This window comes from Gallus gallus, chromosome 2, assembly GCF_016699485.2.
Source record: "Gallus gallus isolate bGalGal1 chromosome 2, bGalGal1.mat.broiler.GRCg7b, whole genome shotgun sequence".
Taxonomy (NCBI): Eukaryota; Metazoa; Chordata; class Aves; order Galliformes; family Phasianidae; genus Gallus; species Gallus gallus.
Genome location: NC_052533.1, coordinates 23,719,629 through 23,734,297, shown reverse-complemented (window position 1 = coordinate 23,734,297; position 14,669 = coordinate 23,719,629). Strand labels below are relative to the sequence as shown.

At 38.4% G+C, this 14,669-nt stretch overlaps 1 protein-coding gene across 11 annotated transcripts in view; it reads right to left on the bottom strand.

Annotated features, from left to right (window-relative positions):
* PPP1R9A (protein phosphatase 1 regulatory subunit 9A) overlaps positions 1-14,669 on the bottom strand; it is a 174,718-nt gene that overhangs the window by 21,099 nt on the left and 138,950 nt on the right. For all 11 annotated transcript variants that reach the window (XM_046930244.1, XM_040695473.2, XM_040695472.2 and 8 more), the window contains 5 exons: positions 9,942-9,995; positions 7,330-7,559; positions 5,938-6,034; positions 5,636-5,807; positions 101-258 (listed from right to left, as the gene is read on the bottom strand). In XM_046930244.1, coding sequence (XP_046786200.1) covers positions 101-258; positions 5,636-5,807; positions 5,938-6,034; positions 7,330-7,559; positions 9,942-9,995 — 711 coding nt within the window. The remainder of the gene's footprint in view (positions 1-100; positions 259-5,635; positions 5,808-5,937; positions 6,035-7,329; positions 7,560-9,941; positions 9,996-14,669) is intronic.

Here is a 14,669-nt window from a genome sequence, read left to right as displayed (position 1 = left end):
TGTGCTACAATGCAAGGACGAAGACAGAAGATGAAAAGACTTACAGGGGCAACCTAGCATTCCATAGGAAACCTGAGAGAGAGGGCAGAGTCCTTCTCACCTTTCGTTCAAGGCTGTCCTCTCCATCAGTTGAACTGATGCTGTCATAGAGCCTTGTCCTAGTTGGCCTCTGCCGCTTGTTCTTCACTGAAAGCTGAGCTCGGGTTTTCAGAGCCTTTGAGTCCAGTCTCTCTGTTTCTGGCACTGCCTCGTTGAAATCTGTATGAAAACATGATTTAAAGTTATTTGTAATATATATATATACATATATATTGGAATTAGACACCTTATCCTAAGATACGACCTGCAGCTGAGAGCAAACAAACTTTGCACGGTTTACTCACACCTGTAATCCTGTATTCAGAATTAATAAAGACCACATGCAAAAAAGTGGTTATGCGCCTAAACCACTACCAGATCCATATCCAGTAACTGCATTGAGAAGAATCAACTGCAAAGATCTTTAAATTCAGCAAACGATCGCTACTGTGACACGGCACCACACCAGAACAAAGCTGTTAAACACTGCTGTCCCAGCCCAGAAAACAAGTCCACATTGACTCCCTGAGAGTTACCTGCATGTGTTTGGTCTACAGAGCGCTCCTCCCTCGCAGTATTAAGCAAAGCAATCCTCATCTCCTTACTTTTCAGCAGACATTTTCCAGCATCAGGATGAATATGTCAATTTAGACCCAGTGGGCCAACTCATTTATCCCCAATCCTGCCCTTTTCAGTCGCCTGAAGAGGACATACTGGATGGCCACTTTCTTCAACATCTGCCCCACTGTTTCCTTTATAACTCCATCAGTTCTGCAGGCCGCTCGTCAAATTACAAAAGAAATATCCAGAGCTATCCTCAGGCTGCTCTATATTTTATCATAACTGGAATGGCTTACAACTTTAAAGAACCTACCTTGCTCTCTCTCCTGTACCGGGTGTCCCCCAAAATAACCTTGTACAGTACATGCAAATTATAAACAAGCCATGCCTGTAGTCAGTAACAAAGAAAGAGTGATTCAGCCAGTATCCAGATAATCAGATAACGATTTGCAATTGGATTGATTTACAGGCAGCCTCCCACAGGATTATGCAACAAGTGCTAAACTCATTCCTTTGGACCTACAGTGAAACTGCTTGCTGGCTCTGCCACATGCTCCAACTTAAGAGGGGACAGCAGAGAGGAACCTCACCCTCTTCCTGATGCTGAGGTCATCTGTTGTTTAAAGTTGACAATACAAATAAGGTGCCCCAACTGTTTGCTTCGATTCTTCTGCAAGTAAGACCACTTTTTTATTAGTACCTGGCAATCTCATTTGTTATTTGGGCTGCAGTGCCCACAGAATCATTACTTGCAGATCCCTCCTTACTGTATTCAGAATTCCTTCAAACTCCCAAAATGCAAGTAAACTTAGCTATACTTAAGTAAAACACCATTGACAGCATCATACATCACGGTCCCTAATACAAACCAATTACTAGGAGTGATCTAACACTGAATTGTGTCTTACTTGCACTCAGACCATATAAGAAGACTCTCTGCCAAGCTCTATTCATTAGCAGGAGTCCAGAGGCTGCAATCATTACTGTGATTACCAGAATCTACTGCAGTTGACTGGTTTCAGCATTCGAGCAGCAATGTGTTTTGGCAAAACCATTAGTGAGCTTGTTTTACAGCTTTGCAGAAAGACATTTTCACTGTAACCAACTGCCAGTGCTGTTCAACAGAGTTTATCATGATATTCAAAATGAAATGAAATTAATCCACCCAGAAGCTCCATGAAAACATTCCAAAGTGTAGCCATTCAAATCAAGAATGGAAAGGCCAAGTGTTGTATGTGTATGAGAGAGAAGGGATGCTGGTTCTACCTGATTAACTAGAAAAACAACTGTGTGGAGCAGGACTTGGGCTGTTAGATCTGTTATTGCACTGATCTAATAGCTCAGAAACCCTCTCAGAGATTTGCAACAAGCAATAATTATCCCAACAAAAAAAAACAAGACAGTCATCAGAAGACCTGTGTGAAGGGTAAGAGTTACTGTACTCTACATTAACACTGCTTAACCCTTACAAAATTCCTGTACTTTCTGAATGAGTGGAGTTTGTGTAGGAGATGCTGCGCTCCACTACACATGCTTTAAAAGATCAAAATGAAAAAAAAATATATAATTCATATATAATCAGAAAAAAGCTGGACACTTTTGCTCTCACACCTATTTGTTGTTGTCTTCATTCATGTAGCTTTCTGCTAGAATAAACAGGCAAATCTGTTTCTTCTGTTTTGAAGAGAAGGCAACTTTACATCTTTATCCTTTCATCTACTGCTCCAACATCGTTATGTGATGCATGAAAATTACAGAAATATTTCATATAGAAAAATGGAACCACGAAGCAAATTTATCTCCTAGTTTCAAAGCCACCCCGTTCAAGAATGCCTTGTGAGCAAAGCAGACTAAACACTTAATCAGTGACTTGCCTCTACACATCAAGTTGACATAACAGCTGCTTTCTTAGCTATCAATCATCCATTGAAATGATACTTGAGTATTTCAGCAAATTTAACATTTTATAAAGCTGCAGTAAGCCAAAACACATTTACGAAAGGTGTTTTCACATTTTAAGCCAGACAAAGAATAGAGTTTTTTATGGTTTCAACTTTCTTTTTTTGTTTGGCAATCCTCAAAGTACAAATCAATTCATGTAAGTGGTCACACTGGCCTTATTTAAGCAAAATGCCACCTGGGCCTGGAGGCTGCTCTCTCTCCTTCCCAGAGCTGGGCTGCTAGCTCTCAGTGCCACTTCTTGACCTCGCCTTGCTTCAACATGTTGCAAAGAGATTGCTCAAAAGCATCAGCAAGAGCAGTTCCCTAGGAATCTTCCAGTCTACTGTCGAGCCGGATAAATATCTCACAGGAAAGTTATAACAGGTTCAACATTGCTCACCGAGACACTCTAATTAGACTTTCTTTCGGCAGGCCTTGAACCATTTCACTCCAAGGGCCTTCCCTTTACATTATTTCAATACCACTGTGCAGTGGGAAACAGCTTGCCCGTCCACCCACTGTGTTTCCATTATACACACTGATGGATTTAAAAATCTCCTTCTGTGAACTGATGCACCCCTGGGCATCCCAAGACACTCAGCACAGCCATCAGAGCGCCTTGAAGGGGCATTTGAACAGAGATAAGCAAGTACTGGCCGAGCTGGCGCCAACGCTGAACTGCCCACTGATTTCAAATCACAGGGTCCTTCCAGGATATCCACAAACAGTTCGTTTCTCTCCTGCAGACACAGCTCATGACCATTACAACTGAATGTTATACTTCACTTCGTCTGTGTTTCTGCACTCTCAGACCTAATCAAATATTTGTAAAAGAAACACAACCCTCGGTCTTCTGGTGTTCCAAGGCAAAATAAAGGAAAGACTCTGGGCTGTCATGGTTTAGATTTTCTCTTTGTAGCTTCCACTGGTGATCCTGGAAGCCCGCCACAGTGAGGTTACGTTGCAGCCTGAGGAGCCGCGCTGTCTGATGGGATGTTGCCGCGGCCAGGCCACCTGCAGGCAGGGGCAGCCATGCTCCTGTACTCATGACAGGTCATGACTGAGTCACACCCAACAGTCAGTTCAAATCTGTTACCACACATTAATATAATCAAGATCTCAGTTCACACTGACGCAAAAACCCATCCTTAGTAGCATTTTGATTATCAGGATACCTGAAATATGTGTTGTTATATAAACTGATTGCTAGGGAGGACATACCTGCAAAGTTCAAAGTAAAAACTATAGGATGTGGCTGTGTACACACAGCTCCACTCTACATACTTAATGCTGAGGCTGAAGAAGTGTGGGTTATATTCTCTGAATAGAAATGAGAAGAAGTACCAAACACTGGTCAACATTGCCCCAGGGAATGCTTTCCCAGTGAAAAGTGGCAGCTCTTAGAAAACTATCATGCAAATACATCAGTTGAAAAATCTGGTTTGGAAGTACTGACATAGAGTTTTAGTGCTTTAAAAGATGTTCTAAGATTTTTTTTTAAAAGGTAGAAATTTCTTTCAAGTTCTATATAAAAAAATAAAAGGTAATATCAGAATTTCATTTTGCAGTCTTGTTTGAACAGCATTTCACTGAATAATAGAAAGTATGTATTTCAGATGGTGCTCGTGAGTGGATTTCAGCTCCTAGCCATGGACGTGTGCTGACAATGCCAAAATACATAAACCTGATTTCTCCGAGGCAGGTAGACAAAACACACTTTATTTCCCTTATGCAATCTACTTGTAACATTCACTGAGTTTCAGTGCAGAAGTACGGACTTCCCTGTCACCCTGTGTGCTTTCCTGACATCTCAGGGTAATAAACACTTGTTAAACAGAAACAGGCCTGTGGAGATTTGTGGAAGCCATTTCCACAAGTTCTGTCTATCACAGAATACTGTTTCAGAAGACCAAACCCTTTTTATGTGCATATATTATGTTAAAATAGAACTTATATTGATTTGTTTGCAGAGCAACATTCAATTTGTATCCACATATGCAATAGCTGCTAAAATAGGAACTCTAATAAAGAAATCTCTGTGATTGCTAGAAATCAATTTAATTGGAAATGCAATGCATTTTTCTTCACCAGTGGAGTAAATAATATTAGAGTTTATTTAAAATGAATATATTGCTAGGAATAGACCCTGGCATCGATTTCACAGACTGCCAGTAAATATACAGAAAGTATTGCTCCTGCACCAAACAATTTCATCCCAAGGCTGTGAATCTAAACTTGGATTCAATTTTGCATATACTTCAAGGCTGAGGAACCACTCACAGTTACTGAAAACACTCACTAAAGGAATGGAAATTATCTGTATATTTTCACTAACACAGTCTTAAAAAAATGGCAACTACCTTTCTATGCAAAACAAGTAAAGGTTACAGTTACCCTGTAGACAGGATTTTAGTGTTACCAGGAATTGTTTTGGCTCTTTGATAATGTAGAACCAAGTCTTATAGGCCTTATGTTTTAAATCAGTATGTGCTATAGAAGACTATTATTTTAGTTACTGTACTAGTAAAGAATCTGCGTTCTGTTCACAAAGGGCTCCCTCTTGAGAAATCATGAGCTCCACCTACATGGTTGCTTTTGATGTCAGCACCAACGTAGGATCAGAAACTTGCAGAGCTCCATTCAAAAAGCCAGAGTCAAGATTGCTTTCTCTCATTCTGGTAACTTCGTTCTTTTTGATCTTTGGTTCTTGGATAATTAAGAATAAACTTAAGAACACAAGAAAGCACAATTCTCTCCTACCCTATGAAGATAACAGAAGCATGGAATTAATCCTAAATCCTGATTAACCATCACTGAAAATTCATTTAAGCTGTAAGAAATCAGTAACCATCTTTCCTTTGTTAGCACAGACTAGTCACTTTTATGTCTTAAAGAACATATATTGTATAGTCATCTTGGGACTTTATAATCGTTATTTGGTGAACTGTGGAAAAATAACAGCATCCCTGTTGTTACTGTTTCCTTTAGATCCTAAATAATAACCATATTTCTCATCTACACATTAACAGGCGTTACAGGGGTGGTTCACACAAACCTTGACTTAAGCCATCCAGACAGGAGACTTGCTTAGTATCTACATTTTCCACTGGATCTCCTCTAGAAACTTCTCCAAAAGATGTCTGCCTTTCAAATATGTTGTTGTTATTGTTAACCTGGCTCCCATTTTGCTTCAGTAGCCTGAAAACTTCTGCTTCCAAGTCTCGTATCTGAAAGAAATAAAACCCATTTTTACCTTTAGCACACATACACATCTATGTTGTTTTTTTTTTCTTTTTTTTTTCAGATTATCAGACAGAATTGTCTCATTCACCAAAGATATGAGTAAATACTACTCACACGAGACTGTAAGCCTTGAACCTCTGCAAGATGGGCTTTCTCCAAATCTTCTATTTTCTTCCGTTCAGCTTCCTGGCGTTTGAGGAAGTCAAGTTCTCTTAGGGAAAAAAAAAAAAGTGCATTTGCTGTCATCAAAACAATCAGATTCAAACAGAAAACGTTATGGTATACTGTATGTTAGGCGATGCATCTGGAAATTCTGTCCTTAACAAATGTTTTGTTTCTAACCTACTAATGAGTATGAAACTGCAGTTTGGATAAAAACCTACATGATTACTTCTTAGTCTGTATGAACATGCTAGGGGAAAATACAAAAATGAAAGAAGTAAAATTCTCAGTTCTGCTGTGGGAAATGAGACAGACTGTTTTGTGAGAATGTGACTGAACCCCTTTGTGTAAAGGAAATCCATGAGTTTCCAGGTACAAATTTAATTTTCTAGTAAGTTTTAAGGAAACCTGTTAGGTTCTTTTTAGGAGTCTGAGATATTTTAAACCAATAGACTGAATCTTTTACTACTTCAAAGTAGAATGGCAATAGAAAAGCCATGCAAACTCATTCTAGCTATTTTCCCTAATTTTTTTCACTTTGAAAATCTAAGATATTTATGATAGAAAGCCAATGAGATGCCAGTAAGCTATGGAGCAGTCAGGAAATTCCAAGGTAGGTAACAACATACTGACTATCTAAAATGCTTTTTAATGGGACACAATATTCACTTTGGCACTCCCAGTTCTCGCCTAACATTGGTGCACATTTGTGAGTATTCTTTTTTAACTGACTACATTTTAGCATTAATTTTAAAAAATGCTGCAGAAGAAGAAAGTTTTGAGAAAGGTAACTATGTAGAGTGTTATTCTTGCTAGCTATCTGGGGGAGGGACCATACGAAACAGAGAGGGCCAGGTAATCATCAGTTAGCTTAAGAGCTCAAACATTCCTGGCATCTACAAGAAGAAGAAAAACGAAATACGAAAGGAAACAAAACAATTTTCTTTTTGGATGTTACATTAGTAAACAGCAGGAAGGAATTCAACTGACATGTCACTATAAATTGCCACAAACATTTCAAATCAAATGTTTTACCAGGATTACTCATGGTTGTTTGCAACCTCATGTAGTTATCTAGTAATCCTGAAACATTTCAATGCAGAATACAACAGATTAAATCTTTGTTTAGTTATAATATTACTTTCCAGCACTGCTAAGCTAATACTTAAATAATACTAACATTTTTTTTCTGCAATAAAGAGCTCGTGGTTTTCATGATAAAAAAAGTGATAAATATTGTTTACCTTATAGTTGTTTAATAGAGGGTTTTGTATTTCAAAATTTATCTTACACGTTTCCTATCTGGCCACTTATTCATTTCCTGAGGCTGGTGTAGCTGCTTACTTTTGCTGGAAATCCTTGATTAACTTCTTTGCCTTGTTATATTTCTTCTCCAGAGCTTGATACTGGCTTTGTGTCTCCTTCAGGTGCTCGTTCACAGTATGACACAGGGTTTGGGCCTCAATCCAGTAACTCTCTAATTTCATCATCCTCTCCTTATTCTCCTCAATGTTCTGCTGCAGTTGGGTCTTCTCCAGTTCCCACCTCACCTTCTCATTCTCAGCAGCCTGTAGCTGAACAGAACAGTGGAGAGACCAGTCAGTAGAGGGGTGCAAAGTGCAGCCTAATAGCTTAGTTTGAGTTCAGTCAACATAAATAGTGAAAATCATGGAGTAACTACAGAAGCAATGAGCCAGCAGAGAAAAAATCACTCCAGAACAAATACATATGCTGATACATACATAATTTTTCCACATAAAATGAAGCAGAACCTTTGTTTTTTGTTACAATGCAATCTCATTGTTTCTCTGGGCTACATGAACACGTTTAAAAATGTCAATAGGGGAGTGTTTCTGTAAACTGCAGGGTTAATCAGCCAGCACTGGTTACGCACTTTGCTCTATATACCTGGCTCAGGTGTTAGAGAGCTTTCATACACTTCCATAAGATGAGAAAATTCTTCTTTGAGAGGAATCTGCTTCCCAGATTCTATATTTGATTTAAGAACAATGAGAATAAAAACAGAAAAAATGCCAATTGTGTCTAATTTAACTGTTTTTCCTTCAAATTAGTAACTTTATTGAATTCATATAATTTTTCATGATTTTTTCATGTCATAATCTTGCTTAATCTAGAAAGCCAAACAAAAGAAGCTGTGAGTAGAAAAGAAAATTTAACATCAGGTCATAGCCTAGGATTATTTCTCATTTAAGCAGGAATAGAGTTTTACATACGACACTGTAACATGCCAGAATTACTATAAGAACAAAGAGAACCTGTTCTTTCATTCTTGTTTTCTTTAAACTTGCTTACGGAGTAGTAAGGAGCTAATATTAAAAGCAAAAATACGTCCTTGCTGTTGTAGATCTCTGCCCTTAAAGGTGCTAATTCTGCCAAACATCAGTGCTGCTCAGCCTTCTGATCACTGCTGTTTCTATGTCCACTGTTTGGCATCAGTAAAGCCCAGTTTTTCCAAGTAACCTCAAAGAAGCCTGAATTTCACTGCTTAATTTATAAGAACACTTAGCTCCAATGTTATTTTGTTCTTGTTGTTAGATTTCGTTATTTTTAGATTTCTTGCTTTCCAAAAGCTAGTTGCAAGTTTCAATGTTTGGCACGGAATGAGGGTAGCGTTCAAGGTAGGATATTTTAGCTCCCAGAATTTATGGAAGGAAACTGCATCTTATACACTACTCTGTTTGCTTATCAATATTATTTTATTTGCTGTAGGCACCTACGCTAGCACCATGGGTGATGCATGCAGAACAAGAATAGGCTGTTTACAGTTTTTGTAGTAATATAACCAAACTAGCCATAATTTCTTCGGTGCTATTCAAAAGACTATGTGAAGAAGTACAACACAAGAAGATACATTAACCCTAATCTTGCAAATGGATTTGTACAGATGAATGTTTACACCTACGCCGTGAAGTCAACAGAGCTTGGCACAGTCCCAAGGGATTGACCATGCAGGTCTGATTGCTAGATTGGAACTGGAGAGCAGAAAAGATTTCTGACTTTTTGAACTGAAATAGTGCAACAGAAATTGTCATTATAGAAAATAACTGCATTCAGAACTTGATTTTAATAGTGCTTTATGCAAATTGGATAAACACAACACAAAATACATGGTAAGTGCAAATGGTTGCTAGAAAGAAATCATCATCAAAAATATTCGTTTGAAGTACAATTTTTTCTTTGTCTTCTTTTTATTTCCTTTATAATGTACTCAAACTCAAAATGAAGGATGTCATTATAAAACCTGTTATTACTCAACAACAGAATTATCAGTTGATTTCCCATAAAGCTTATCCTAGTACAAAAAATACAACTTCTTTTTATTGCTATTGCAAATTCAATCTAATAACCAGCAACCAATTGCGAGATGTTTTCCATTAAGCTGGTAAACATTTTCCTTTCTAGAGCATCTTTTAAAGAGAACTGCAACAGTAAGAAAGTGTTCTTTTTCTTCTGTACATAAGGAGTATTTTCTATTAAACATAAACATGTTTAATAATAAAAATAAATTATTTTTTTTCTAAACATAAAGAAAAGAAATTAACATAAACAGGACACCTCAATGCCACTAATAAATAATAAACCTAATAACTAAGACTTGAATATTCAATCCAAATGCAATTTAAAAACCCAAGAAAATGTACTAGAATTGTAAAACTGGGAATCTGCCATTTAGTCATTATGATATCTCTTAAAATGTATGTTTAATTGAAGCTGCACAAGTTGGCAGTTTCTCTTAATAGCAGCACTTAGATTTTACTTGAAACTTTGAATAGAGAACATACACTAAGACAAGATTTAGCTGAGCCACCGTGTTTCTTAATCAGCCTTTAATAAGGACGTTGATTTCTCCACCCACATAAAGATACATGTCTTCAGATCTGATTTTGCATGAGAGCAAAAAAATCAGCATGTATTATCTGCATATTGATTCTTACCTTCGTCTTCAGCTTCTGAATTTCAGCTTCTGTAACTGCATGTTTGATTTGCAACTAAAATTGAAAATATAAAATAAACAAGTGAAGTCAGAGTACTCCAATATTTTTAAAGCCTGTGCTGCAAGTTGAATACCTTATTACACAGCAGAAGGCCTTGAAGAGTGCTGCAGTGCAGTAGATTGTAAATTAAAACGTCTAGCTTGCAAAATGACTCAGCCTGTGCAATCTAATTAAAGATAGGATGCCATCTAACCACTCATAATTTCAAATCAGAACATCCAATCTGTTTAGCAAAACCAAATGTCTTCTGCTTAAAAGAAGAAAAAAAAAAAAAAAGAAGGAGAAGAAGAAAAAAAAAAGATGCTATCCTGCTGGGCTTTGCTTTGCTCTCCTCTGATGTGAATGTGAAATATGTCCCAGTGCTGTCAGAGAGTCCCACGACACTGATTAAAGCAGGCATGTTACAAAAGAGCAAATACAGAAATAAGTGATTTAACAACTCAGGGAGCCAGGAAAACCTTTAGGGGAAGATTCTACATGTTTACTACATGAAAGAAAAGAGGTAAACTGATGCTATCCTTCTCCATCATTAACCTGAATTATTCTGCTCAAGCTAGCTAATCTCAAGTGGGAGCAGTAATGCTGGGAAACCGTAAAAAACAGGAAGCAGCATATGAACACAGAAAATGATTGCAAGGAGATTAACAGCCCAGGCATTGTGTTAAGGGTTGTATTTACTTCACCAGGCACTGTGCCACAATAACAGCGGATCAGTGCAGGGAAAGGGTAGGTGCTGAGGACCTGGCTCCCACCTGCATGCTTTCAGGGGACTTGTTTTGGACTAGCCCACATCCGTCTGATCTGGCGGAGTGAATCCTCATTAGCTCTTTTGACCCCATTAGACAACATCCTGAAGTACCTTTGAGTTTGGTTTCACCCCGAAGAATTACTATTCACCTGCTCCAAGAACAGCGTGAAGTACAAATCAAACAGCTTCAAAACCCCAATCCAAATGGAAATGATCATGTGCATGCACCTGATACTGGGCTGCACTCGCATCCCTGCTGCTTTACTGCATGAGGCAGGCAGCATGGTCAAATTCTGGCAGGCCCCAAACCTTACATGTAAAGCACTGCTTAACTTGAACCAGTGACTGGTGTGTGCTGGGCAAGTTGAATTACAGCTTGAGCCAACTCTGCAGGGAAGACAGCCGTAGTTCATTATTTATGAGTACTAGGAATAGTTACGGAAAAGTATGTTCTACATAGTGGTTACAAGACTGAAGGAAGCCTTTGGGAATGGTTTATGTTGAGCTAATAGAGTGCATGAGGGACTTGTGCTGAATCAGAAATTATCACCTCAGGTGAAGCCATGGTTACATTCTTGAAGGGCAGGCTGCTAGTAAAAAAAATGTACAGACAATTCGGAAGGGAAGTTCTTTTGGAGAAGAGAAATAATTTTCAAAACAGCAGGAGTTATCTCAGAGCCGATCAGTACGAGCATCCTTGAGAAAGGCCTAGCCTCAAAAATCCCATTTTCATGGGACCTCTTGAACCCACTTCTTGTGGCAGCACAGGAAATGCAGTCAGACACGGTTTGGCTTGCAAATGGGCCTTAACTGGTCTAGTGAAAAAGCCTGATCCCTGTTGGAACAGCATAACCGAACAGATGCCAGGAGGAATAAAGGATGCACTGGTGTAATCGGTTCCACCTGAAGAACAGTTTAGGAATCTACCATGTTTCCGCTACTCATTTCTTGGTTACTTTCTCCAGAGGAGACTGTAAGCACTTCTAGACCCCAGGTTCCCCAGGCTGTTACTTAAATCCACCTTTTAACTTTGCACTAAGAAGGATTTCAGATGTTCTAGTGCTCAGCAAGCACTGATACAAGATCTCATTTCCAACTAAAGCAGTGACCGATGGCAGCAGCTTGCACAAACTCGAACATGTGGAGGCCCACCAGGCACGCTGGTGGAGCACACATGGCTCCAGACTCCAAGAGCCCCAGGCAGGCAGCTGACCCAGAGATCTCATGGGGTACCTGACCAAGGGCTACTGGAGGGCAGGACAGACAGGTGCCAACACAGCCAAAGCAGGGGACATACAAGTCCTGCAGCTGGCGTTGGTGGCAAGAAGCAGCTAGTGCTGGTGGTCTACCTGGTGGGCTATATACCCTATGTAACTTTTTGGAATTCAATCACAATGTCCAAGACATTTTAAGGAGATACTTTAGTTAGTATTTGCAAGAGGTTTCTTGCAATTTTTGAGCTCAGTAAAGCCAACCTCTGATCTGCAACTTTCAGAGAGATCAATAGCTATTCTTTTTCTAATCAGTTTCTCTTAGTAGTGAAAGACAAAGAGGGAAAGTTACAAAAGAACCATCTCAAAACCTTATCGCATTTAATAAATGCCCAGACCTTTGCTTAGGTCATCGCTTAGGTCACTGAATCTCACAACCAAACCCTCATTGTTTTGGGATGAGGTAAACTCAATGATGGATGAGTTAGACTTTGCCTTTCGCACAGTTAATAATGAAATCAAAAGGCCAAGACTCAAAACCTTAGGCTCCCTGCTTGCAGTCCATTGCCTAAAAATCCCACAAACCAGTAAGCAGCATTTTATTAGCTTATTATACACAGAAACCCCAAATTGTTGCATAAATGACAATCTGCTCAGGTACAGATGGTTTCAACAGTTATTTTTACACTCTCTGTTATTAATTTTTTTAAAAAGACTACTGAGCACCCAGGCAGATCACTGAATCAGTGCATGGTACAGCAGATCCCACTGAGGCAGAAGAAAAAAGACACTTTCCTGTCAGACAGACAAATGTGTAAGTTGGACAACTACATTTTTTCTTTTTTTTTATTGAACAGAACTAATTGTGCTTGCAGAATAAATGAGAAATAGTAACACATGCAGGGGTTAGACTGAACAATGGGAAAGCAAATGACTTGACAAGCAAATCTGGACTCTGCAAATTTTCTAATAGGGAAAAATGAAATATATTATTCCATGTCCTACACAATGCCAGACAAATTCTTGGCAGATACTACTTCTTATTTTTGTTTTCTAAGTCAACATAAAGCTGTGAAGGCTTCATTTTAACAAGAGATATTTTGAATAATTTTTGGCAAGTTTCACTTTCAAAGATGTCTTGAAATACTGACTAATTTTCTTCAAAGCAATACAATTAAAATATTTATATATATATTATGAGAAAATAGCTTGGATTCATCTAAGACTGCAAAAGGTGGAATGTCATGAAAAGCTACTATATGTTAAATTGCTAGAATACAGTGAGAAAGAAACTACCCAATCAAATCTATTAAGACAATTTTTTAAATATATGTTTTTACATATAATAATAATCTATTTTTCATAGATTTCATTATGATGTGTAAGAATTAGGAATTATATTTCACAAGATGTTCCTTTTCTTTATAGATCTTGTCTCTCTTCAATCACCACAGCTAAAAAATGAAGCTTCTAGCTCTTTCTCTCAAAGAAGTCAAGGAAAATTGGTCTCGTTTTTTTCTGTTTTACAGCCAGGAAAACAAGATATGCTGAAGTACAGTGATTCACCCAGGAATGCCCAGCTCTGTTCTGACTTCCATTCCAAGAGCAAAGCATTCCAAGTAAGAGCGCTCTCAAAGTATTTGAGCACATTTTTCTTTGCAAGGAATAAATTCAACTAATTAGGTCAAACTATTATGTTTAAAGATTAGGTCCAACCTACTTGTTTAATACTTTCATTAATCTCCACAGTAAGAACAAGAAAGAACAGTTATTCTTTAAATACAATTCCAGAAAACACTGTGTGGGCTTGTGCAGTGTGATAGCGAACAAGTCCTCCAGTGTTGAAGGAATTCAGGGCAAATACCAAGAAAAATACATGCACTCACCCTGCCAGAGCCTACAGAATACAGCTGTGTGCTGTTAAATACAATCAGTGGAACAAAAGTGGCATGCTCCTAACAGTGATAACCGCGTGGGTTGGTGAAAAAGAGCCCACTCTTCCACAGGAGCATTTCATGTTTTCTTCTTGGGCTCTTATCTTCTCTTAAACTGGAGGATTCCAGAGACCCTTAGTCTGATCTTCCCTACATCAACGTTTTAAGGCCATTCAATCTTACAGATCTACAGTTAGCCGAAAATCAGTTTGGATAGGCTAAAATATATCAGTAGCCCAAGCTGATGAAAATTACATTCAGGCACAGTGGTACAGGTAATTAATTCAAAGGTCCGTGGCCTGTTCATCACTACACCTGTGCTTTACCTAGCCTTGTTGCACTGGCACAGCCAGAATGACAGCACCTTCTCCAAACACTGAGAAAGTATAAACATTATGCATGATGCAAAGCATTAGAAAATGAACTCAACTTTCTAATTAGTGTAACAGCCAGGACCTTGAAATATGGAGTGAGAAGTTCATTGCTTAAGTAAACTAAAAAACTTTCAGGAAACAATAATGTATTTATTATTGTAGGCATCCAGAGGCTGAAAAGTATGCTACCAAAAAAGTGAAAGACCATTTCCCCAGTGAATGATAACCTTTTATATATTACTCTGTCTGGAGAGTGGTAAGAATATACATTATACCTCTCTAAAAAATAAAACACCTGGTTTGAGTGGAACATAGGGAAAAACAGAGGACAGGTGAGAAAGATAGACACTGAGTCTCTCTTTTAAAACTTGTCTGGGCCCAGAAGGCTCAAATCTCTGAGG